Genomic DNA, 26245 nt, shown 5'->3' with positions numbered 1-26245 from the left:
AATATCTCAGCTTCAAGACAAGGGAATCATGGGTCATGTGTGGTTACAGTAGGATGGGGCTCCATCACATTTTGCTATTCAGGTGCGCGAGTTCCTTGATGAACAATTTCAAGGCCGCTGGATTGGCTGTGGCTCACCAACATCTCCAGCCCTGCTGAAATGGCCACCACGAAGCCCAGACAACTCATTATAGGGAATAATCAAGTCCCACGTGGCTCAACGTCGGTACACGACTAATGAAGAATTGCACCAAAGTGTGAAGGAAGCCTTTCATTCCAAAACTCCTGAGATGCTCCACAAGATGTCAATGAGAACGGATAGAATTCTGTGTAAGGCATGATGGCGCATATACAGATTCCCTGGATTCAGAGTTTTTATATGAAAGTACTCCACTATAATATGAAACGTATGAAACTAGGGGTACGGGGACTTCTCGGACACCCTGCAGATGTCACCGAAAATTGCTTCATACACCTCAATCAGTTTTTCAACCCCAATTTAAACTTAAATGAAATTTCTGAAAAACCCAAGGTTCTTTACGACTTTCTTACTACAGTTCTTAAAGATGTTAAGTTTACGAGAAAGCATTCGATCTTCCACGCATTACATAACATCCTACCTTGCTATACGTTCCCACCGCATAGCCCTCCAGACCCTCCCCCATAGGCATTTCCTCCCCAAGCCTCCCCTCTCCCAACTACCACTACCCACAAACCTGCTCCAGTTGTCAACTCCTCTCCATAGAGTAAGCTTCCTGGCAAGCTGCAGCAAGGTGAGTTCTCACACTAACTTTCTATACATTTGCTTCATTTGACTTGCCCTTTACAGAACTCCATATTAAAGTCAGCTCTCCATTTTCCCTAGGTTTTGCGTTCCGCTTGAACTGAGGAACCTCGGGCCTAGATATCATCCTAGGACCTATATGTACACTAAAAAACCACCTTCCGACGCACATAGTACAACTTTAAGATACAGTAAAAAGACCATGCCACCAACAGTGCTCAGATTATTCCCCAGTGTTGTATTTCTTTGTGAATAAGATACTTATCAAGATTTTAACGTGTTCATAAAGTTTTATCATACCAAAGCACAACTTTACAGAAAGTGTCCCAACTCGTACCAAAACAATACAAGACTATTACGCCGCCAACATGTAGCAATCCTCAGATATTTTATACGAACTATTTTAAATGTGTCATTATATTAATTTTTCCTAGTATGTGTGTATTGTTGCTATATGTGAATTTATTCTCTTGCTTGGTTTTACGTAAGGCTGATGACATTGAAAACATGTCGAAACCGGTACCTTCATAATAATAAAAATGTTGTAGTATAATTTATGTGTTACAGTTTTGTATGTTTTGATAAGGTGGATTCCATTACATTAAATTACTTTCGTGATTCTCAGTTCAATACAGAATGGCCATGAAGTTTTTAACTTTAGCTCTGAAAACAGTTTTATATGGTTTCCCACTTCCACACCAGGTAAGCTGTACCTTAATTAAGGCCATAGTCACTTGTTTCCCTGTCCAGTCCTTTTCTATCCCATCATCACAAGAAAACTGTAAAGCTGGTGTGATGTTAAACCCCTGAGGAAAGAAAAGAAAGTAGCTGAATCCCTTAAATATCATATGATCAATCTTCAGAAGCAGGAAACCACAATTCAGTTTAGGAGAAAGGGTCAATGTAGAGCATAAACAATCATCATATTTTAGCACTTCAATAGTTCATCTATTCTGTTTTCTGTCTTTGATTTCTTATTTCTATCCAAGAGATGAAAAAATAGGTTTCTAACTTTTACAAATCATAGATCACAGAGTACAAAATACATTTTTGCTGATTGGGTTTGGGATTTTCAAGCCGTTAGTACTAACAAGTGGCTCACTTTCTAAGACACAACCCAAAATTATGGGAACTGATAGTGCTGTACCAGATAGGATACGCACAAACTTGCGTTCATGAGAAGCAACATTTTCATAATACATAAGAAGTCTTTTGCTTATGTAAGTATCACATGTTGATAAATGACCCACTTCAATATAAGACTGTAAACAAGGAGAGAACAACTGAATACTTGCACGTAAACTTTCCCATGGTTTCAGTTCTAATGGTGGCAAATATACAATCCTAAAATGATATCCTAACTGCTTATAAAGTCTTGTGAGTAAATCAAGAGTGCGATGAAATTCTGCCATCATGGCATCATAACAATCAGGTACAACTAAAAATATTTCCACAACAGACGACTGACAAACATTAAACAAACCCATTTCATGAGATTTGTTTCGTGCAGGTTTATACTGATTGCCTATAGAAAAGTACCTGACAGGTAGGAATTCTGACTGAATAACATGCTTGGCATGAAAAGCACAAAATGAAAATAATGATGCACCACCCACCAAATGTTCACGATTATGACTGTATAGAGAATCTGTCACTTCTTTCAGGGTAAACACTGATTGAGGATTATGATAGTCCATACCCACACCTTCCACAACAATGCTGCGACTAAAATCTGCATTGGAAAATGGGAGGAAATTGTTATTTTTTAATTCATCAGCAAAAAAACTCAATATACACATCTCATAAAGAGCAGCAGCTCCTTTGAAGTAGTAATGCATAGGACTTAAATACTCAAGTAGTGATCCTTTCTTCCCATTTACAATGTGATCAACACTAATTCCTTTATATACTTCACCATACTCAGAAACTACTTTCTCAAGATTATCTGGAGTGTGTGGATTTAAAACATTAGGTAATTTTAATGCTTTAAGAATTACATTTTCTTCCAAAGACCATAATGTTTTCATTAGAGTTTTCAATTCATTCCTCAAGACTTTGCCCTGAATTCTATACTTTTCCATATCATTAGTAATACCCATCTTTTTTAGTTCTTTTATTCTTTCTGCTATTTCATTTCGCCTCTCTTCAAGGGAAAGTTTATCTGAAACAAGATTCTGTAATATTTGCCACTGCTCACTTAACTGAGTAACATTTAATTTCATCCCACGGAGAGATATATTTCTTTCAAGTCTGGGGATATCTTGGAAATGATCATTCATATCAACATAAGGAGTAAGAATTGACACTGTTTGGTTGGCTTTTTCACCTGTTACAAAAAGAGCTGAACTAGAATGTTTTAATTTTACTATACCAATGGAAAGAATGGCTTGTCGCTGCAGATGGAAACCAGCATGCTTAAGTACAAACATTGTGTTGAACACAAACATGCATTTGGTCTTCAACACTCGTTTATGATTTGCAAAAATATTAACTGTCCATGTTGTTACTGCAGGTTATGGTTTCACGCAGATCTTCAATATTTGAAGGCTGAGTTTCAATCTTTCGTTTCTTTGGGGTGTTGTAAGAACCTTTACCAGCAGCCTTTTCTGATTCTTCAATAGAATATGGTTCAAGTTCTAAAGCTTTTAATCTCCGCTTGTGAACTTTAGTCCGAAAGTGTTCCTTTAAGGCTTGATCATCAATAAAATATCGGCTGAAAAGAAACAATACACACAATGTAATAAGTTACAAGAAAATAGCATAACAAGACAATGAAACATATGCAAATGAGAAGACACAACACAAATCTATGAGATATCATTGGTACATTAAAATAAAGTGAAATGATTACAGTAAAATACAATTACACCATTACACTGTCTGTCTGGCCAGCTTCGTCCTGTTAAGTAATAGAATAGACTGTATAGCAAGCATCTCTATGCAGAGTGTTGGGTGGTGGGAAATAACAAAATACTCTGAAGGAGCCCTTGGCTTTGGGCAGAGGAGCTCCTTTGGGAGGGGGGTTTCCAGTTGGAGGATATGCCACTAAAAAGCACCACACGGCGTCTGTTCTCAGTGTTAAGAGCGGGTGAAAAAGGTGTCTGTTCTCATGTTAGGGGTGGCATTGAGAAATTCTGACAGTAGGTATAAAATGTCCTTGACGACAGGCGGAGTGACAAGTTGGTTGAGGTATTTTTTGTTGTATCAACATGCAGCTGACTACTCTTCATTCAGGTATGCATGCTACAGTGTTCCACCTAAACTACATGCATCATTTTTGCCTGAATGATGTGGTAAATGGACAAGGGCTACCGATGCAGGGTTGATGATGGCTAATACAGCTAGACAAAAAAACATCAATTCAGATCAGACTAGCCACTGTCAACATTGGGGTAATGACAGGCCACAGCCGAGATCTGGCCGCCTCTTTGAAGTAGCGGAATGTGGACACAGCTTGCGTTCAAGAAACCAAATAGGCTGGTGCAAAATCACAAAATATCAGAGAAGGATACAAGCTAATCCACAATGGTAAGAAAAGTGCGTATGGTGTAGGTGTGAAAGTAAGCCAGTGGATCATCTCTCACATCAGCAACTGCCTGATGTCAACCAACCAACCAACCAATCAATCAATCAATCAATCAATCAATCAATCAATCAATCAATCAATCAATCAATCAATCAATCAATCAATCAATCGATCACTACTGATCTGCATTTAGGGCAGTCGCCCAGGTGGCAGATTCCCTATCTGTTGTTTTCCTTGCCTTTTCTTGAATGATTTCACAGAAATTGGAAATTTATTGAACATCTCCCTTGGTTATTCCAATCCCTAACTCCCTTTCCTATAAACGAATATTTGCCCCAATTTGTCATCTTGAATTCCAACTTTATCTTCATATAGTGATCTTTCCTATTTTTAAAAACACCCCTCCCTCCATGGCACTTAATGCCCTTGAAAGGGCTTTGGCCTGCCCAGCGACCGCTGCTCAGCCCGAAGGCCTGCAGTTTAAAAGGGGCAGGTCAGCACGACACATCCGCTATGCCGTTAGCTTGGGCTTTCGAGACTGGGGCTGCCATCTCACCGTCAGATAGCTCGTCAATTCTAATCACGTAGACTGAGTGGACCTTGAACCAGCCCTCAGGTCAAGAGAAAAATCCCTGACCTGGCCAGAAATCGAACCCGGGGCCTCCGGGCGAGAGGCAGGCACGCTACCCCTACACCACGGGGCTGACCTTTATAGACACCACTCAAATTTATTTGTCTACTAATGTCATTCCATGCTGCCTTTCCACTGACAGCTCGGATGTTGATTCCCATAGGAAACCTGAAATATTTGTCCCGAATGAGTAAATTTATAATACCAGTATTGTCCCCTTCAAATTTGGCCCACAATAAGCCTTTTATTGGGGATTCTTAATGGCCAACATCATTCTTTCATTGGAAGTGCAGTGTCAAGTTTTATTCATGAATAGCTGTATTCTCATTCAGAAGTGGTTTGACGAGTTTTGGGCGAGGACAGAATATTGATTTTCCAGCCAGCGATCGATAACACATGTTAGTCACGTGGCCGACCAGGAATTGTTCAAGATCGCTTCCATATACGATCATGTATCATAGTTTGCTTGAAGCACAGTAATTTCTGGAAAGAATTACAGCAAATCCTCGAATGTCATGACAACCAATTAAACTCCAGGACAGAGCCACACCTCCGTAGCTAAGCCCGAGTGATATGCATTAAATCTCTCTTTAATTCTAACTCCGTACTGCTGCAGATTTTCGTGAGCTTCGAAGTTAAGTGTGCTCATCAAGCTAATTATTCGACGTGGACAGACTTGGCAATTTTTCTAAAACTGTTTGTGTCATTTTCAGCTACTTTCACAACTTCAAGAGAGAAGAGAACCTCTACAATTCACAATAACCAGCTACATCAGGATGCTTTGCCGATTTTCAAGAGGAGCAAGTAATTCATCTGGGAAAATGGACTCTGCTGTCATCATGCCGTGCTAAATGTAGGCACATTCTAATATGAGGGAGAGAACGACAAGGACAACCTGCAACATGTGAGCAGTTTTCAACCATCTGGAGAGATGGAGTCCCATTGAAAATTTAAGTACAATTTTGTAACATTTTACTGTCCATCTATGAAGTAGTATGTGCCTCTTCATTTGCATTAGTATTTCTATTAGATTAGTGCAATATTGCAATATTTTTCATACTTCATTCTTATGGTGTCATGGTAGTATTGTTACGTTGAGTATGAATGTTATTTGGTTTCTATTAGTGTAGTTAGTCATGGAATGTCTTCTGAGATTCATTCTGATTTCCTCCAAATACTTAAACCTAGTATTTAAAAATAATGGACCCTTCCGATAAAAAGTAATTTAATTAAAACAATCTTTGATTTGTGAACTCATGTGGGACAGAATTTCATCGAGTCTTATTCCACAAAATTTCAATGTGTTTTTTATCTTATGCATTTCTGCAGGATAGTGTCATCAAATGCAGTGTTAAATTCAGACTTATGTCACAACTAATAATCACCAATAATAATAATAATAATAATAATAATAATAATAATAATAATAATAATAATAATAATAATAATAATAATAATAATAATAATACATTTTTAGATCCAGTTAAATGAAAGATTAAATGGTCTTGAGTGATAATATTTATTGTTCTAGTGATATATTTAATATGTGCTCTGTTGATGAATTATAAAACATTTATTGCAGCAAAATAGCCATACATTAGTGAAAGGTGTTATAACAATTTAACACTTGCACCATTGGATGCATAGTCTCCGATTGACCTAGTCCTCTTGTTGCAGAGTTCTAAGTGATATCGTTCACATAACTGTCCACATAATGTACACTTGCATGAGTTTGACAGTTCGTGGTATGTTGTGTTTTCGCAGATGACATGGTGGAAACCATGTACTGCAAGTCTTGTAAACACGTGCCTCGTCTCAAAATTTGCTGCTGTCCATGTACGATCGATCATGGCCCCAGTTCCATAGAATTCTGTGGGTACTTCTTCTCTTTTCCTTATTAGTGCCCTTAGTAGGTTCTCCGATGCCTTTGTGTTAGGTAGCGGGTACATTGTCCTTAAATCCTCTATGAGGAAAGTTTCCCGCGCGAGAAAGTAGACTAATCTGGATCTTGTTGTTTTTGCCACTCCGATTGCTCTTTTGATGTATGTTGCTTTAACTCTTTCCAGTGTTGCTAAGTTCTTTTCATTCAGGTGTGTCCATATAATTTCAATCCCATAAATAAGTACTGGAACGATTTTCAATTTGAAGAGCGCCATTGCTGTGTCAAGACTTAGTGTTCTGATGAAGCTTATTTTGTTTATCGCTCTAATTGCTTGTGTCACTTTCTCTATTGTGTGTGTAGTGAAGCATTTTGCAGACGGCTGGAGTGTTATCCCTAGATATTTGTATTCTTTGGTGATCAATATTATTTTCCCTTCTAAGGTGATTCTTGTCGATTTTGGTATTTGCCCTCCTGATCTGAACACCATGATTTCCGTCTTCTCAGTGTTAATTATGAACTTGTGTTCAATGCACCATTTTCCCACTTCGTCTATAGTGTTCTGCAGTTTCTTTAAGCTTTTTGAGCCAATCATAATATCATCCGCATAGGCGTATGCTGTTACATCTTCATCTTGCGCAATTTCCATAATGTCCTTCGCTGCCAGGATGAACAGCAGAGGGCTTAGTGGGTCCCCTTGGAGTACACCATTTGTTTGAATTATTGGTTCTGAAATGTCTAGGCTGTCCAAGATTCTTATCTACGAATTATGAGCCTGGAATACAGCAAATCCTGTGGGATTAATTTATGGATGTACAGTATTTTGGAGAAGCATGTGTTCTGGGTTACCATGCATTCTGCGAATTTTGAGCACGTGTAAAGTAATATTAATGAGATTTAGGTATAAAAATAATTTATCGCTACTCATAGACCACGTGCCCAGTGACATTGATATTTAACCGTAGTAATGTGGGTGATAATATTGTTGTTTATTTCTTCTGAATAGTAAAGTACTGAATCTTTATGTGATCAACATTGTATTAATTCTACTATTTCTTTCAAAAGTGATTGCCAATATTCAATCACGTGCTACTGACTGTCGAACACTACGAGTTACCAAATACTATCATCTGACTATCCCATTGATAGGATTATGACCAAAAGTCAGAACATAAAATTAAAATTCTAGAATTCGATTGTAAAAAATGTACATAAATTTGTGTATCATATGTGTGAGTGTAGAGTGAGTGCAGTAGCTAGCAATATTTTCTACTGTGATTTATTAAAATGTGGTTATAACCTGACCGCAAGGTCATCACGGTAGGTCTAGGTTATTTCGGCGTTGTTTGTGCTGATTTATCTGGTTGAATTTATTATGTTTAGAAAATTTTATAGGATAATTAAGTACAGTTTACATTAAAGTGCTATTAAAAATGAACCTCGTACGAACAAAGTTTGTCACAAGAAAATATTTAAGCAACTGTACATTTTTTAAAGCGTTGTGTATTGTTAACTTATAAATGACAGAATTATTCTGAATCATTCTGAAGGATATTCATAGGAAGAATGTTTATCTAAGGTTATAAAAATTATTTGAGAAATCTTAAGTCTACATAATTGTTTGAAATTATATTAATTAAAAAAATAACTCGAGAATTTTTTTTTTTTGGCTAGTCGTTTTACGTCGCACCGACACAGATAGGTCTTATGGCGACGATGGGACAGGGAAGGGCTAGGAGTGGGAAGGAAGCAGCCGTGGCCTTTTTTAAGGTACAGCCCCAGCATTTGCCTGGTGTGAAAATGGGAAACCACGGAGAACCATTTTCAGGGCTGTCGACAGTGGGGTTTGAACCTACTATCTCCCGAATACTGGACACTGGCCGCACTTAAGCGACTGCAGCTATCGAGCTCGGTAACTCGAGAATGTGATTTATTCTAATTTGGGTCATAAATTACTCTAATTAGATGGAACTTATTCATAATTAAGATGAGATCATGATGTAAATATTTCAGCATTATTTGTGAGATTTTCTAGATGCTATTATCATTTTAAAAATTATTTTTGATTAAAATGAAATTTCTATTTTCCTGAGTTGAAAATATGATATTGCGATAGCCAGTTTTGTTACTTGTATTAATACAATGAGGGTAAGATGGGGTACATTCTCAACAATTTTGTTTACATCAAGCCATATGAGGCTAATTTTGATTTTATTTACATTTCAGTATAAATCAGGCTTCGGTGTGGAAGGACCAGATAGTCAGAATTGTACAAAACTGTCTTACGAGAAGATAAAAATTAGGAGCATCAAGATTTTGTTTATAATACTTTGTTTCACTTTGTTTAAAGGAGTGCTATTTGTAATAAATGTCAGGCCTTATTTTTTTAATTGTTCGTTTTTCCATTGTCCTCAGTCCTTGTTTCGTTAAAACCGCCCCAAAATATAAGTGACGCCAGTTTACGAATGGTCCACCTCTGGGACTCTCGTTCACCGGCTGAGCCTGTCCGGCAAATAGGAGGCAATATAAATGGTCTGTTATTGGACATTATAAATTTTCCACCTTACTCATTCCAGGTTGCCAGTGTTTTGCCCCTGTGTGCTAAGTTGGGCTCTTTGTTGGTACATAGCACACCCACCAAGAAGCATGGCCTCCATGGTATGTCCAATAATGGACCATTTATACTGGTATTATAAATTTACTCATTCGGGACAAATATTTCAGGTTGCCTATGGGAATCAACATCTATATCATCTGACGGCCAGGCAGCATCAATTTTTCATAATGAGACAGTCTCTCAAAGTGCAATGGCACTGCCGGTGGCTCCAAGTAGCCTACGCAGTGGCCTCCATGGTATGCACTAGCGATGCGTCTTGGTGGGTATGCTATGTACCAACTGAAGAGCCCAACTTAGCACACTGGGGCGAAACTCTGGCAACCAGGAATGAGTTAGATAGAAAATTTATAATGTCCAATAACGGATCATTTATATTGGTATTACATACCTTTTGGTCGAGCAGCTCGTCTCCTTTCTTCTAAGTCTTCTCAGCCCAAACTTTGCAACATTTTTGTAACGCTATTCTTTTGTCGGAAATCACCCAGAACAAATCGAGCTGCTTTTCTTTGGATTTTTTCCAGTTCTTGAATCAAGTAATCCTGGTGAGGGTCCCATACGCTGAAACCATACTCTAGTTGGGGTCTTACCACAGACTTATATGCCCTCTCCTTTACATCCTTACTACAACCTGTAAACATCCTCATAACCATGTGCAGAGATCTGTACCCTTTCTTTACAATCCCATTTATGTGATTACCCCAATGAAGATCTTTCCTTATATTAACACCTAGGTACTTACAATGATCCCCAAAAGGAACTTTCACCCCATCCACACAGTAATTAAAACTGAGAGGACTTTTCCTATTTGTGAAACTCGCAACCTTACTTTAAACCCCGTACATCATCACACCATTGCCTACTGTCCATCTCACAACATTATTGAGGTCATTTTGCAGTTGCTCACAATCTTGTAATTTATTTATTACTCTGTACAGAATAACATCATCTGCAAAAAGCCTTATCTCTGATTCCACTTCTTTACTCATATCATTGATAATTAAAGAAAACATAAAGGTTCAATAATACTGTCATGAGGAATTCCCCTCTTAATTATTACAAGGACAGATAAAGCTTCACCTACTCTAATTCTCTGAGATCTATTTTCTAGAAATATAGTTACCCATACAGTCACTCTTTTGTCTAGTCCAATTGCACTCATTTTTGCCCATAGTCTACCATGATCCACCCTATTAAATGCCTTAGACAGGTCAACCGCGATACAATCCATATGACCTTCTGAATCCAAGATATCTGCTATATCTTGCTGGAATCCTACAAGTTGAGCTTCAGTGGAATAACCATTGCTAAACCCAAACTGCCTTCTATCGAACCACTTATTAATTTTGCAAACATGTCTAATATAATCAGAAAGAATGCTTTCCTAAAGCTCACATGCAATGCATGTCAATATAGGTCAACTTGCGAACCAATTAATTTGAACTGTGACATACTATGCTACACAGACTGACTGTCTTGATGAAGAGAAAGACAAATTTTGGAACGACCTCGAATCACACATCCAAGCTGTTGATGGTGAAATTAATTTTAATTGGTGGAGATCTTAATGGACATTGTGACCTGTGTTGGGACAGCAAGCTGGAAATTATTCTCATCACTGTGTTTTGTAAAATTATCTTATTTAAGTTCGGACATGTAAACTATTCACCTTTTATTTTAAGAAAGCTACGAACAGTACAAGGATGTTACCGAAGGACAGGAGTCATCGTCTTCATTTCGATTTTGTAAAATCTGTTCATTTTGTTTTGACTTGAATAATTGAGTGTAATATTTAAAATTATTGTTTTGGATGAGAACTAAAAGAAGAATTTTTGGAATTTTGTTTTGTACAACACAAAATTATCATTTTATTTTCTGAATGTCAAGGACAGTGTTATTTAATTTCGGAATATGAACTCCATAAATCATTTATGGAACTTGAAGAAATTATACATATAAGATATTTGGTGTTATTTAATTATTCTGGAACTCAACAAATAATTTTGTTATTGTGTAAAGTTTTGTAATGTAAATAACAGTGTAACTAGCATTTGTAGACTTTAAGGCAATGACTTTTGTGGCAGGGTGTAGCTACACGTGCCTTTGTTAGTAAGATGCTTCTAACGATTTCCTGTTTCATCAGAAAGGAAATTTCTGGAAGTTGTAAGGATCTTTCTTCATCAAAAATTTAGGAGGTCGTATTGGCCAAAACGCAATTTCTGACTGGTGAATGTAAGAGCCGCAAGTGTAATTCCCATGCCCTAATTGGTTATCTTCTGTTGCCCCATTTCCGGTTTCTGGGCTCATCCGTGAGAGAAGACCTTGCTAGAAGTCTTTCGCTTTTGAACAGCTTAGTGAGCAGACACGCCTTGGATCCGCTCTGCTACAGTATGTGGACTTTGACCCTGGACTTTGATCCTATGGTAAGCGCTATAGTTCTTGATTTTATTTAATTCTTTCTTGTGTTTCGGAGTTTTCTCATTTAATGTAACTTTCCGTGGTAATGTAAAATTTTGTTTTGTGTATCAGAGTTTCTCCAATTTTGGGTTTTCTGAAGGACTGTGCCTCAGCAGACAGTCATAGCATTTTTGTTTTCGGAGGCAATTCTGTTTTCAGGCTTAGTATCTTGTAATTAAAATTAAGGTAACTTTCTTTCTTGGATAGCAATATTGCACGTCATATTTAAATTTTTATTTCATTTGAGGTTGCCTCCATTCATTCTGTGTCAACTTCTATGTTAAAGTTTAATTCCTATCGTCTGAAGAGCTTGATCAGATTACCATTTGTATTTTATAAATTTATTTAAATATCCTCTGTTTTAAATGTGCTTGATTGTCATCGGCTATGTCATTTGTTTGTTTTGCTTTATTTGATGTTGTATCTTTTTCATTTTGTTAATAATGGATAGACTACTCAAGGGTGATTATCGAGAACCTTTTCTTCCCCATAACGCCATACTTTCCCACGGACCTCAGCAGGGTTCCCGCCACTTCTACATCCTGTCCATAGTTGTAGTTTTGAACTTCCTGTAAGTTAAGTTTTACTTCGCGTATGTTTGGTTTGGTTGGCATATATTTATTAGTGTACCGTCTTATTACCATTATTTTATGCCACACCCCCCTTTTCCCCCTACTGCCACAGACATGTTGGTCAACCAAAGGATGGATTTGAACGAAACCATGGAGGCCACGGATATGGTTACCAAAACAATGATGGCACTTGAATCCTAGAATTTGCTAAAGCGTGGGATTTGTCTGTGACAAACACCTTTTTTATAGAAAACTGAATTTACATCTTGTCACTTACTATAGCGAAAGCCAAATGTCCCAAATTGACTGCCGAATGATGGGATGAAGAGACCTTGCAATGGTCAAGGATCCAAAAGTTATTCCATATGTCAGTGCTGCTCCTCAACACAGTCTACTTGTACTAGATGCCACTGTCCATATAGATGTCTTTGTGAGGCTCACCGCGCGACTGAAAGCATTAACTCTTTGCCGTCCCTAACGCTCCAGAGCACTAGAATATTATCACCCGCCTGCCGTGCTGAACGCTCCAAAGCGCTCGTCCTACTCAGGTTTATAAGAAGTGTGCTGACAGAAATACTGAAGGGTCTTGTGAAACCATACTGTATTCCCTTAACTCAGCAAGCTGTCAGGACCTTGTTGACAGCATTTCCTGTGTATATTTTCTGAGCAAACTTACTTTATAAACACTGTCTTTAGTTAGAGATTATTCAAGTTCCCACATGTCGTCTCATCGCGGAGTTGTGTTGAAAAGTTCTTATGCTAAGAAACAATGTTAGGTTTTGGTCCATCCAATCAATACACGTCTTGTTCACACAGATGACACACATGACGTGTATTGATTGGATGGACCAAAACCTAATATTGTTTCTTAGTTTTAACTGAATCAATACGGATCTATACGATGAAGTTCGTAAGTCGTACTAAGTTCTTATGCTGTCAACAAATTCAGATTCTGTGAGTGATGGTACAACGAAACGAAAAACCAGTGAAGGCATGAAGAAATTGTGTGTCCTCATGCTGTCAAATTACACCAAACAGACAGGTGTAACCCCGTGGATGGGTGGGAGGTAAAGTCTTCCACTACCCGTAATCTCGGCACTTGGTGGGGTAGAGTGGTTAGTTCTACGTTCTACATATTCCAATGAGACCTATTATTAACTACAGAGCAAGCCCAACCTATAAACTTTCGCAATTTATTCAACGATTTCTCAAAAAGCACTACGTATTCTTAGCTAATAAAACAGTACGGAACTCAAAAGAATTTTGTAATAGGACAAAAGGATTAAAGATTGAACCATATCACAAACTCGCATCATTTGACATAATAAACATGTACCCAAACATTCCCACAAAACGAGCAATAGAAATCATTGAATCTAACCTAAAAAGTCATAGCAATCTAAGCACTTTGGAAATAGAAGAGTTCATTAAATTACTTAATTTTGCCATTAGTAACAACTACTTTAAATTCCATGATACTATCTATCAGCAACAGGGTTTACGAATGGGATCTCCCGCTTCTGGTATAATTGCCAAAATTTACATAGACTATTTAGAGCACACATTCATCAACAAAATAGACCATATATTTTTTTGGTGTAGATTTGTTGATGATATCTTTATCATCCTCGACAATAGGTCCACAAATGAAACTGATATATTAGATAAACTCAATACAATAGATTCCCATATAAAATTTACCACGGAATCCGAAAACAATCACAAACTGAACTACCTGGACATAACGACAACTAGACATGATGACCACCTTTCTTACAGAATATACAGAAAACCCACGCATACCTCAAATACAATTAAAATGGATTCCGTTCACCCCAACATACATAAAAGAGCAGCCTACTATAGCATGATACACAGAGCATTCAATATACCGTTAACAAAAGAAGATCTAAACAAAGAATTACAATTAATTCATGACATAGCTAAAAACAATGGATTCAAGAAAGAAATGGTTAACAAAATCATTCACAAAATAAAATCCAAACCCAAAACCAAACTAACAAAAGTAAACGAACCCAAGAAAGACTATGCACTATTCACTTTCAATAATGTACACATATATCCCATAACTAACATTTTTAAAAAACATAACCTAAGAATAGCATTCAGAACTACACACAATAGTACCAACATCATACACAATGTCAGGACAGTCAACAGTAACAACAAATACAACCACTCAGGGGTATACCGTATCAAATGTAATAACTGCGAGACCAGCTACTGTATATCGGACGTACCGGTAGAAACTTCCTAACCCGATATAACGAACACATAAACGCAGTGAAACACAATCATTTTTCCTCAATAGGACAACATGTCGCAGACTATAAACACAGTTTCACAAACATCGATAACGATATGCAAATCCTAAACATAAACCCCAACCTCAACATAACAGAAGAATTTTACATCACTCTAGATCAGTACACCAATCCAAATTACAACATAAATGAAATCAGAGAAAAAACTAACATCATCTTCAATACAGTTATCCCCGCCCTAAAAAACCCTTACCTTAAGTTAATCGATAAACAGAACGCAACAAGCAACAGAAAGACACCAAACAACACACCCAGCTCCATCCCTACCCCCACAACAACAACTCTCCCTACCCCTCCTTCCCTTCCCCTCACAGCAGCTAGTATAAGCCCAAGAAGAACACGAAGTAGTACATTACAAGCTCGCATGTCAAACACAACTCAGCTACACCAACAACAGTAAGTACATATTCCAATTCACACACATAACCCTTAGACATTCCTCCACACAATATCACTTATAACTCAATCTTATCTTCCACAGATAAACATAACATCACTGCACAGCTACAAATGGGAAAGGAGCCACTACTTTGAAACCAATGCCATCCAAATTTACGGACGCCAAAAAGACAACACGAATTGGTTCTAATAAAAGGGCAACACACACAGCAGAGCTGAACATATTTTACTTGAATTTCATCCATACATTTGGCACCTTTTTAAAATTGGAAGTGTTTTATCTCACATACGCACAGGAAGACAAAACTTTTATCCATGCAATTTTACAAACTCTAAGAATAGCAGCTGAAGTGTACAACTGTAAATAAGACTTAAATACAGAAGTTAGTCAATGTATTGACCACCAAGCAAGAACAAATGTTCATATGCATGAAGTGTTTTTATATATTGTTTTTATCTTGTACATATATATAAGTTAGTTTAGGAAAAGACGTGTTTTATACACTAGTTTTAAGACCTTCAACATTTTAGACATACAGTTGCAATATTGTACAGAATGACATATACTCCAGTTCACGCTAAGACGTGCCCCATTTGTATGTAACTAAATGTACATCATCATCATATGGCATTCCTTCAACACCACAATCTTAATTAAAGCTTCATTATATAAATATGTATGTATGGTTCAGCTGAAGATGACCTTGAATATGAGGTCGAAACCGGTCCCGTAGTTTAATATATACAATAAATAAGTATTGATTGGTAGAAATCCTCTCCTATTTTTAATTGTGCAATTGTCAATACGGAAATGAAGATTATAGATTACGATAAACCAGTCCTGTCGACAAGCCTTAAGTATGTTTTCATATTTCTCAAATAACGACGGTATTTCTTAATTTGCCGCAGATTTTTCACTTGATATGTGTAAAAGCAATTATTATGTTCCATTTGTGACAAATTTTATAGTGATATTTGGGTGATACCAATGCGCATCGTACCCACATTTTTATTTACCATTTTCCACCAATCATAGTTACTTTTTAAAAACTCCCTCATGCTTGTTTTATCAGCCATGTAGCACTGCCTAATAGTCCTAATTTTAATACCATCCTTTCTTTCACATTTATTTTTAACTACCACAAAAAAAGCTTCGTGATCTCTAATACCATCTATTACTTCGGTTTCGCTATAGAGTTCATCTAGTTTTACCAGCACCACATCCAGAATACTCATCCCTCTAGTTGGTTCCATCACTTTCTGATTCAGTCGCCCTTCCCCTATTAACTTATTTGCCATTTGTTGGTCATGCTTCCTGACGATCGCATTACCTTCCCAACTGACATTTGGTAAATTGAGATCACCCGCTACTATCACGTTCCTTTCCATTTAGTTTCTCACATAGCTGATTACCTTATCAAATCATTCTGAATCAGCGTCAGAGCTACCCTTTCCCGGTCTGTGCACTCCAAAGACATCAAGTTGCCTATCATCTTTAGAGACGAGCCTTACACCTAGAATTTCATGTTTGTCATCTTTAACTTTTTTGTAGCTTACAAATTCTTCTTTCACCAAAATGAATACTCCCCCTCCTACCATTCCTATCCTATCTGTACGATACACACTACAGTTCCGTGAGAACATTTCTGCATCCATTATATGATTTCTCAGCCATAATTCAACTCCTATTACAATATCTGGTAAGTATATATCTATTAAATTATTTAATTCTATTCCTTTCTTTACAATACTTTTACTATTGAGCACTAACATTTTTATGTCATCGCTACTTGACTTCCAGTTCCCTGTACCTTTATCACCGCTCCCTAGGCCACCCAGTTTCCCTGTATGTACCTCCCTGTAACCCTTCTAAACAAATTTCCTAACTTGTACGTACCACTGCGGTTTAAGTGAAGGCCATTAGGATCTAGAAATCTCACCTCCAGTTTCCCACATATCCACTCCATAGTCTCATTTAAATCTCCAATCACCTTCCAATCAGTATCCCTCCCACACAGTATTCCACTGATAACAATCTCCGCTTCCTTAAACTTCACCCGTGCTGCATTTACCAACCTTCTTGTCTTATGTTGTTAGTGCCAACGTGAAACACTACCACCTTCTCCCTTCCCTCCTCCTCTTCCACTTTCCTCAACATCTGCCTCAACCTAATTCCTGGATAACACTATAATCTGGTTCCCTTTCTTCCACACACTTTCCGCACATGTCTAACAATGGAACCCCCCATGACCAGAGCCTCAACCCCACCTACCACATTTGAACCCTTCCCCTCCTGGTCAGCCCTATCTTTCCTGACAGCTGCAGAAGCTACTTCCTCGTCCCTTTTCTCCCTCCCATGACCCCGTTCCACCTGTCTTTTCCTATCCACTACTTCACATTTCCCTTTCCTGCTCTTTCCCTTCCTCCTACTTCCACACTTCTCAGTAATAATTCTCTGTTCCTCATCTTCCATGGGTTGTTCTACCTGCAGTGACTCGTACCGATTTCTCACAGACACCGGTCCTGAATTCTGATCCTGAATAGAGTGCTTAGCCTGCAATCTCCTCCCCCTTAAAACATTAGACCACCTGTCTTCTACAATTCCCCACTTTCCTTCTCATCCCTTTTTTACACCTATTGTATACTCTGGGCATTTTTTTTAGGGAGGCCTACTTTCCTTCCTGTCCTCTGTGAGAATCCTAATTATCTCCCTCAAACTCTCCAAATCCTCCCTCATACTCCTTAATGCCTGGCCACACCCACAGTTCTTACACTTGCACTCCTTAGCCATTCTTTACGGAATAATGAAAAGAAAAAATTATTCTGTGCAAAATAAAAATGAAAGGAAAGAAATACTGTATAGGATAGTTCACAAAGATCACACGACAATAAGGTAATTAATATAGACTACTACTACACTACAATACTACTTCTACTTGGTTTTTTTCTACAACACCCTAACTGAATTAAATTAATGACTGAAAACCAAAAGTAATACACAAGAATTACACAATTCTAAACTGCATTTAAGTCTTCCCTAATTACTACAAGAGAATTCTAGTAAGAGTTTCTACAGATACCACAGATACTAGTACAAATATTTCACAGTAATAGAACAAACACATTTATTTCTACTCAGATACTATAGTACACTACAAATTTTAAACTACATTCAGATTACATTCAGATACTACAATACACTACAATAATTTTAAACTACATTCAGACGTACTATCCTAATTACAAGTTATTACTAAGCAAAAAGAGAAATAGAAATTACAATTAAAGTTAGAAATTTGCAAGACTACTCAAAATAACAAAATAAGCACCCTCATTTCTAATAAGTTACTACTACAATAATTTGTAAACTACGTTCAGACATAGCCTAATTACAATTGGTTATTACTAGGCACAAATAGAAATGAAAATTGCAATTAGGCCTACAGATTTACAGAAATTCGAATCCTGGTGCTTTAAAATTATACTTTATATCCTATTATTATCTTTCTATCTTAGATTTCTCTTCCCTTATTTGGTCATCTCTCTCATAACCAACGTTTCTAAACTGAACAGAGTTTTTAATTTTTTCATTTCGATTGTTAAACCTCATTATTCTCTAATCCTCTAACTCTGATTCTTGCTTGTTGTTGTCATCAATCAATCAATCAATCAATCAATCAATCAATCAATCAATCAATCAATCAATCAATCAAATCACTACTGATCTGCATTTAGGGCAGTCGCCCAGGTGGCAGATTCCCTACCTGTTGTTTTCCTAGCCTTTTCTTAAATGATTGCAAAGAAATTGGAAATTTATTGAACATCTCCCTTGGTAAGTTATTCCAATCCCTAACTCCCCTTCCTATAAACAAATATTTGCCCCAATTCGTCCTCTAGAATTCCAACTTTATCTTCATATTGTTATCTTTCCTACTTTTAAATACTTCACTCAAACTTATTTGTCTAATGACGTCCTCCACTGACAGTTCGGAGTACTATTGTTTACAAGTAATAAATCTCATTGTAGACCATACTGGACATCAGATTATGAAACTTAAAATAAGAATAATAGTTAACACCAATAACGCCGTTGTGATGTTAATATCCTAAATATAAGGAAAGATAAGGATTGGAAAGGTGGTGTTAACTATTATTCTTATTTTAAGTTTTGTGCTGTTGTTTCTCATTATTCTCTTTGTTATTGTTTTATTTCTTTTCATTGCTATATTTTTAACAGTTAACTATGTTATACCGTTGCCTACGAGATAGGTAAAGGCATGCGCATTTTCAAGTACTAGATTGGAAGAGTAGCAGCAGTTCAAATAGTGCTGCCAAATGTCAGGCTATCCCTCCATTACTTAGCACGATTCCAATTGGCATTATGAGAATAACTTGCATATTAAAGAACATTACCAAGATAAATCATTGCGTTTTGACCAGAAAAGTCATATTTCTATGACATTTAATAAAGAAAATAATAAATGTTGTCTATCTGTCAGGTCATCAGCCCAAAGGCTGGTTGGATCCTCAAATAGCACCACCAAAGGCTATGCAGTTATAGGGAAACCGCAAAAACCAATGGCAGAGCCCAAATGAGGTATACTAGGCAAGATGAGGAGTGAGGTAGTTTGCCATTCCTTTCCTCACTGATGTTATCAGACTGTAATTCAAGAAGAGCTCATACGAGTCAGATCGTATAATGGCGACCACGAGGACCTTAGCTGAGTCTTGGCATTGCTTCTACTTACTTGTTCCAGGCTCCTCACTTTCATCTATCCTATCTGACCTCCCTTACTAAACTCTTGTTCTTTTCCGACCTCCCCGATATTACAGTATTCGAGGATTAGGGCGTCTTTCATTTTCACGCCCTTCGTGGTCCTTGTCTTTTTTGGACTGATACCTTCATTTTTCGAAGTGACGTGTCCGTTCCATTTTTCTCTATGCTTGCCTAGTTGTAGTACCTCTTTAAACAATCACCACCACCACCACCACCACCACCACCACCACCACCACCACCACCACCACCACCACCACCACCGTCTTCGCTCTACTTGTAGGTCACCTGAAACATTTGTATTTGCCTGCGAGAATACACTTTCATAGCTTCATTTCCTGGGTAGCTTACGCACTTTATTAAGCCTGTTCTTGTCATGCAAATACGATGGATATCCTGAAAGAAGTGTTGAAACTGAATTTGGAAGAAGGCGTCTGGTTTTAATAATAATAATAATAATAATAATAATAATAATAATAATAATAATAATAACATACATACATTATCATTAGAGACTGTTATGCCTTTCAGCGTTCAGTCTGCAAGCCTCTGTGAATTTACTAAACGTCGCCACAATCCTCGATTTGCAACTAGTGTTGTGGCCTTATTTAGTTCTATACCTCTTATCTTTAAATCGTTAGAAACCGAGTCTAACTATCGTCGTCTTGGTCTACCTCTACTTCTCTTACCCTCCATAGCAGAGTCCATTATTTTCCTAGGTAACCTATCCTCCTCCATTCGCCTCACATGACCCCACCACCGAAGCCGGTTTATGCGTACAGCTTCATCCATCGAGTTCATTCCTAAATTAGCCTTTATCTCCTCATTCCAAGTACCCTCCTGCCATTGTTCCCACCGGTTTGTACCAGCAATCATTCTTGCTACTTTCATGTCTGTTACTTCTAACTTATGAATAAGATATCCTGAGTCCACCCAGCTTTCGCTCCCGTAAAGCAAAGTTGGTCTGAAAACAGGCCGATGTAAAGATAGTTTCGTCTGGGAGCTGACTTCCTTCTTACAGAATACAGTCGATCGCAGCTGCGAGCTCACTGCATTAGCTTTACGGCACCTTGATTCAATCTCACTTACTATATTACCATCCTGGGAGAACACACAACCTAAATACTTGAAATTATCGACCTGTTCTAGCTTAGTATCACCAATCTGACATTCAATTCTGTTGAATTTCTTACCTACTGACATCAATTTAGTCTTCGAGAGGCTAATTTTCATACCATACTCATTGCACCTATTTTCAAGTTCTACGATATTAGACTGTAGGCTTTCGGCACAATCTGCCATTAAGACCAAGTCGTCAGCATAGGCCAGACTGCTTACTACATTTCCACCTAATTGAATCCCTCCCTGCCATTTTATACCTTTCAGTAGATGATCCATGTAAACTACAAACAGCAAAGGTGAAAGATTACAGCCTTGTCTAACTCCTGTAAGTACCCTGAACCAAGAACTCATTCTGCCATCAATTCTCACTGAAGCCCAATTGTCAACATAAATGCCTTCGATTGCTTTTAATAATCTGCCTTTAATTCCATAGTCTTCCAGTATGGCGAACATCTTTTCCCTCGGTACCCTGTCAAATGCTTTCTCTAGATCTACGAAACAAACACAACTGCCTATTCCTCTCGTAGCATTTTTCAATTACCTGGCGCATACTGAAAATTTGATCCTGACAGCCTTTCTGTGGTCTGAAACCACACTGGTTTTCATCCAACTTCCTTTCAACGACTGATCGCACCCTCCCTTCCAAGATGCCAGTGAATACCTTGCCTGGTATACTAATCAGTGACATACCTCGATAGTTGTTGCAATCCTTCCTGTTCCCTTGCTTATAGATAGGGGCAATTACTGCTTTTGCCCAATCTGAAGGTACCTTACCAACACTCCACGCTAATTTTACTACTCTATGAAGCCATTTCATCCCTGCCTTCCCACTATACTTCACCATTTCAGGTCTAATTTCATCTATTCCTGCTGCCTTATGACAATGGAGTTTATTTACCATCCTTTCCACTTCCTCAAGCATAATTTCACCAACATCATTTTCCTACTCCCCTTGAGCTTCGCTGTTCACAACACCACCAGGATGATTTCCTTTTACATTGAGAAGATGTTCAAAATATTCCCTCCACCTCTCCAGTGATTCCCTGGGATCTATTATGAGTTCACCTGAATTACTCAAAACACTGTTCATTTCCTTTTTCCCTCCCTTCCTAAGATTCTTTATTACTGTCCAGAAAGGTTTCCCTGCTGCTTGACCTAGCCTTTCCAGGTTGTTACCAAAATCTTCCCACGACTTCTTTTTGGATTCAACAATTATTTGTTTCGCTCTGTTTCTTTCATCTACATACAACTCCCTATCTGCCTCGGCCCTTGTTTGGAGCCATTTCTTATAAGCCTTGTTTTTACGTTTACAAGCTGCTCTCACTTCATCATTCCACCAAGATGTTCGCCTTTTCCCATCTTTACACACAGTTGTTCCAAGGCATTCCCTAGCTGTTTCTAATACAGCAAGCCTGTATGCCGCCCATTCACTTTCTATATCCTGAACCTGCTTAATGTCTACCGTTCGAAACTTCTCACTAATCATATCCATGTACTTCCGTCTAATTTCCTCGTCCTGGAGATTTTCTACCCTTATTCGTTTGCAGACAGATTTCACTTTCTCTACCTTAGGCCTAGAGATACTTAGTTCACTACAGATCAGATAGTGGTCTGTATCATCGAAAAATCCCCGGAAAACTCGTACATTCCTAACAGATTTCCTGAATTCGAAGTCTTTTAAGATATAGTCTATTATGGATCTGGTACCCCTTGCCTCCCATGTGTAGCGGTGAATAGCCTTATGCTTGAAGAATGTATTCGTAACAGCTAAACCCATACTAGCACAGAAGTCCAGCAAACGCTTCCCATTCCCATTAGCTTCTATATCTTCCCCACATTTACCAATCACCCTTTCGTATCCTTCAGTTCTATTCCCAACTCTCGCATTGAAATCGCCCATTAGCACTATTCTATCCTTGCTGTTTACCCTGACTACGATGTCACTCAATGCTTCATAAAACTTGTCAACTTAATAAATAAATAAATAAACAGGGAAACATCACTGAAAGGGTGACATATTTCAAGTAGGCTACTTAGGATGATGGCTAACACAAAAATGGGATCCAGATGTACAAATCAAAACCAGAACTGCATCGCAAAAAAGTGTTTTTTCTGAAATTAAAACAGCTTGTGCACAACCATGACCTCTGATACAAAACTTTGTGTGTTGTGAGATCTTATGTTATGGTGCTGAAGGATGGGCACCACACGCTTTATCATTGTACTAACTGGGGCCGATGACCTTAGATGTTAGGCCCCTTTAAACAACAAGCATCATCATCATCATCATTAATGTACTAACTGCAGGTCTTCTGATGTATCAGTAACACAGAATGTTGAAGATCCCACAGGTAATACATATGCTGGAAAAAAATTGAAATGTCGTATGGCTTTTAGTGCCGGGATATCCCAGGAAGGGTTCGGCTCGCCAGGTGCAGGTCTTTCTATTTGACACCCGTAGGTGACCTGCGCGTCGTGATGAGGATGAAATGATGATGAAGACAACACATACACCCAGCCCCCATGCCATTGGAATTAACCAATTAAGGTTAAAATCCCCGACCCGGCCGGGAATCGAACCCGGGACCCTCTGAACCGAAGGCCAGTACGCTGACCGTTCAGCCAACGAGTCGGACATATGCTGGAAAATCAATGTGAATTCTTAACCCTATCAAAATGTAGGAAAGCAGCCAATTAGTCACACCTTCAGAAATGACAAATACAGCCTGATAGAAAGCAAGACAGAAGGGAAACATGGGCAACGGCAGAGATTAACCTGGATGTGGAACCACAACAGTGATAAGACGTTCACAATAAATCTAGGGCAATTGTGGTATGGGAAACAGAAAATAGGACAAAAAATACTACATGTTGGAGACGACACCAGAATAAGAAGACCATTGACCAATTATAGTGAAGTTCTCATAAATAAAAGATTAATTATCAGTCTGCTTATAGTGTGTATACCGAGCGAAGCAAAGCGTAAGACCTTGTTCAGGAGTGTGTATTACAATTTAACAGTTTGTCACGAGGCTTGCTTCCGGTGAATGGCAGTGGCACTCAATGTCTGGGAATTTTATTACATTACTATACTTTGCCACATTATAGTGAGATTTGAAAATCCAGGATTAGAGGATGAAAACATAACCTGGCACTTGCCTGGAGAAATAGGAGGTATACTACACCCTGAAAATCTTCATGAAGTAATACAAGTATCTTAATTGGTGCAGAAACTACTCTGCGGTGTTGATTGTGTAGGAGGGTAGATACACATTTTAACTGTCATGGAATGGGTGCTCATAAGTAAGTTAATTTACTTCTTAAAACAATTATCACCATCTCAGAAGAGAATCAATGTTGGCTGAGGAAATCGGAATAGGCACTCATGCAGATAATTTATTAAGATGGTCTTCATCTGAATAATATTTAACTAACAGTAGACCTCCATTCGCTTTATCAGTTTTATGCCATGATAGACAGAACATGGACATTAGCTAATTTCAAATTACTCCTATTTTTACTTTTTTTTTTAAATTTGCTTTACGTTGCACTGACACAGATAGATCTTATTAGGACACAGATAGATCTCATTAGTGATGATGGGATAGGAAAGGGCTAGGAGTGGGAAGGAAGCAGCTGTGGCCTTAAGGTACAGCCCCAGCATAAGGCTAGCTATAAGTAAAATGGTTATCATCACCTTGTATATCTTCAACCCTTGTCCAGTTTTCCCATGGGGTCGGGTATGAAGCGAGGTGAATCTTCAGTGAGTTTTTATGACCGGATGCCCTTCCTAACGTCCTCATCAGAGGAGTTAACGAGATGACGTGATAGGATAGTAGGAAGGGAGGAGGTAAAACCCGGTGCCGGCACATAGCCAACTTCTGTTGAATAACACTAGGGGTCTGCTCAATGCTTTATGTCTCCATCCGACGGAAGAATCGCCATCAAATGCGGCATATTCCCCCACTCCATATGAGCACTGCGGAGAGGTTTATATTTAATCCTTATGTGTAGTACATTTAAAGATTGGTGAATATTTCTGTAATTCTAACTTTTCTTTTGTAAAACACAAATTATATATTTAAAAGATAACTACCTTTCTACTGCAAGATATTCAATATGTGGTACACCACTAAGAATAATTGCTTATGCAAATAAATCCTACAGAAATAAAATAAGGGTAAAACTAGAGGACTTACGCGCAATGAAGGCAATAGTGCTGTGCAGAACCTGGCTTGTCAAAATCTACCTCTTGGTTCAATAATTCTTTTGCATTTTCTTCCTTCATATCATCGTTAATCTACAAGCATAAATAGTCAATATTAACAGTTTGATAATAATGTTCATCCTGCCCCATTTAAGTATTTTCAACTTCACCTAACCTGATCAAGATCTTTGGTTCTCCGTTTAGTCCTCCAGCGTTTTCGTAAATGTGTATCACCACGGTGGTACTTCTTCCGTTTGTATGTCATTGAAAGCGAAGTATACTAGAAAATCTGATAAAAAATACTACTAAACTTTGTTATTATACGTATGTTAATCACACATGGGCAGTCCAATTCTGCCTACCAACTTGTTTCGCCAAATCGTTCAATTCCACACACATGCACACAAATTTGGATTACGGGTGACTTACGACATCTGTGAAGGTATAGTGAACTATGTGAATACGGGGAAGGGCAATGTTTATAGTGTTTGACCTGGCAAGCGTTTGTGGTAAAGATCAAGAACTGTGGGTGTTGTGTAAACCATGTATTCGACTAATTTTATACTTACTCCTTATAAAACTTACTAGAAGCAATTGTTCTTTCGTGCAGCAGGACAGAGTTGGACTTAATTCCTTTTCTTCCCGAATGATCACCGCCGCCATTTTGGTCGAGTGACATTGTACATGGTGTGTTGTGTGGTTAGTTCAGATGATGAAGGTAACTATGCAAATACTTCGGAGGTAATTCTCCGTATCCGCAGTAGGATCACTAGCTTTTTTGACGGTCAAAAATGTTTCCGTCGTTGGAATTTGTGGGCGCAGGTTATCAAGTGTTCTGCGCATTAATGGAAGTTACTCGGAGTTGCAACGTCGAGAGAGCACAGGGAGTTGGATACTGAGTCAATCCTACTTGTGCGGGAGTCGAACAATACCCTC

The 26245-nt window shown here is 38.1% G+C and overlaps 2 protein-coding genes across 5 annotated transcripts; both read right to left on the bottom strand.

The window, feature by feature from the left end:
• Positions 1-1706: 1706 nt before the first annotated feature.
• Positions 1707-3230, bottom strand: Slimp (Seryl-tRNA synthetase-like insect mitochondrial protein). Its single transcript, XM_067143532.2, has one exon. It carries the CDS (start codon positions 3228-3230, stop codon positions 1812-1814), a length of 1419 nt encoding a protein of 472 aa, XP_066999633.2. The 3' UTR covers positions 1707-1811.
• LOC136866500 (zinc finger protein 593 homolog) lies at positions 2981-26168 on the bottom strand. Of its 4 annotated transcripts, none has more exons than XM_067143534.2 (4): positions 25879-26168; positions 25485-25598; positions 25302-25402; positions 2981-3496 (listed from the first exon to the last, which is right to left on the bottom strand). In XM_067143534.2, the coding sequence occupies exons 2-4, from the start codon at positions 25572-25574 to the stop codon at positions 3271-3273; spliced, it is 417 nt and encodes a 138-aa protein (XP_066999635.2). In that variant the 5' UTR covers positions 25575-25598; positions 25879-26168; the 3' UTR covers positions 2981-3270. The 4 variants fall into 4 exon arrangements, with proteins under 4 accessions (XP_066999635.2, XP_066999636.2, XP_066999637.2 ...); XM_067143535.2 differs by having other exon boundaries at positions 25895-26168; XM_067143536.2 differs by lacking the exon at positions 25485-25598 and having other exon boundaries at positions 25895-26168.
• Positions 26169-26245: the final 77 nt, after the last annotated feature.

Source organism: Anabrus simplex, chromosome 3 (assembly GCF_040414725.1).
Source record: "Anabrus simplex isolate iqAnaSimp1 chromosome 3, ASM4041472v1, whole genome shotgun sequence".
NCBI lineage: Eukaryota > Metazoa > Arthropoda > Insecta > Orthoptera > Tettigoniidae > Anabrus > Anabrus simplex.
This window is presented reverse-complemented; position numbering and strand designations above follow the sequence as displayed.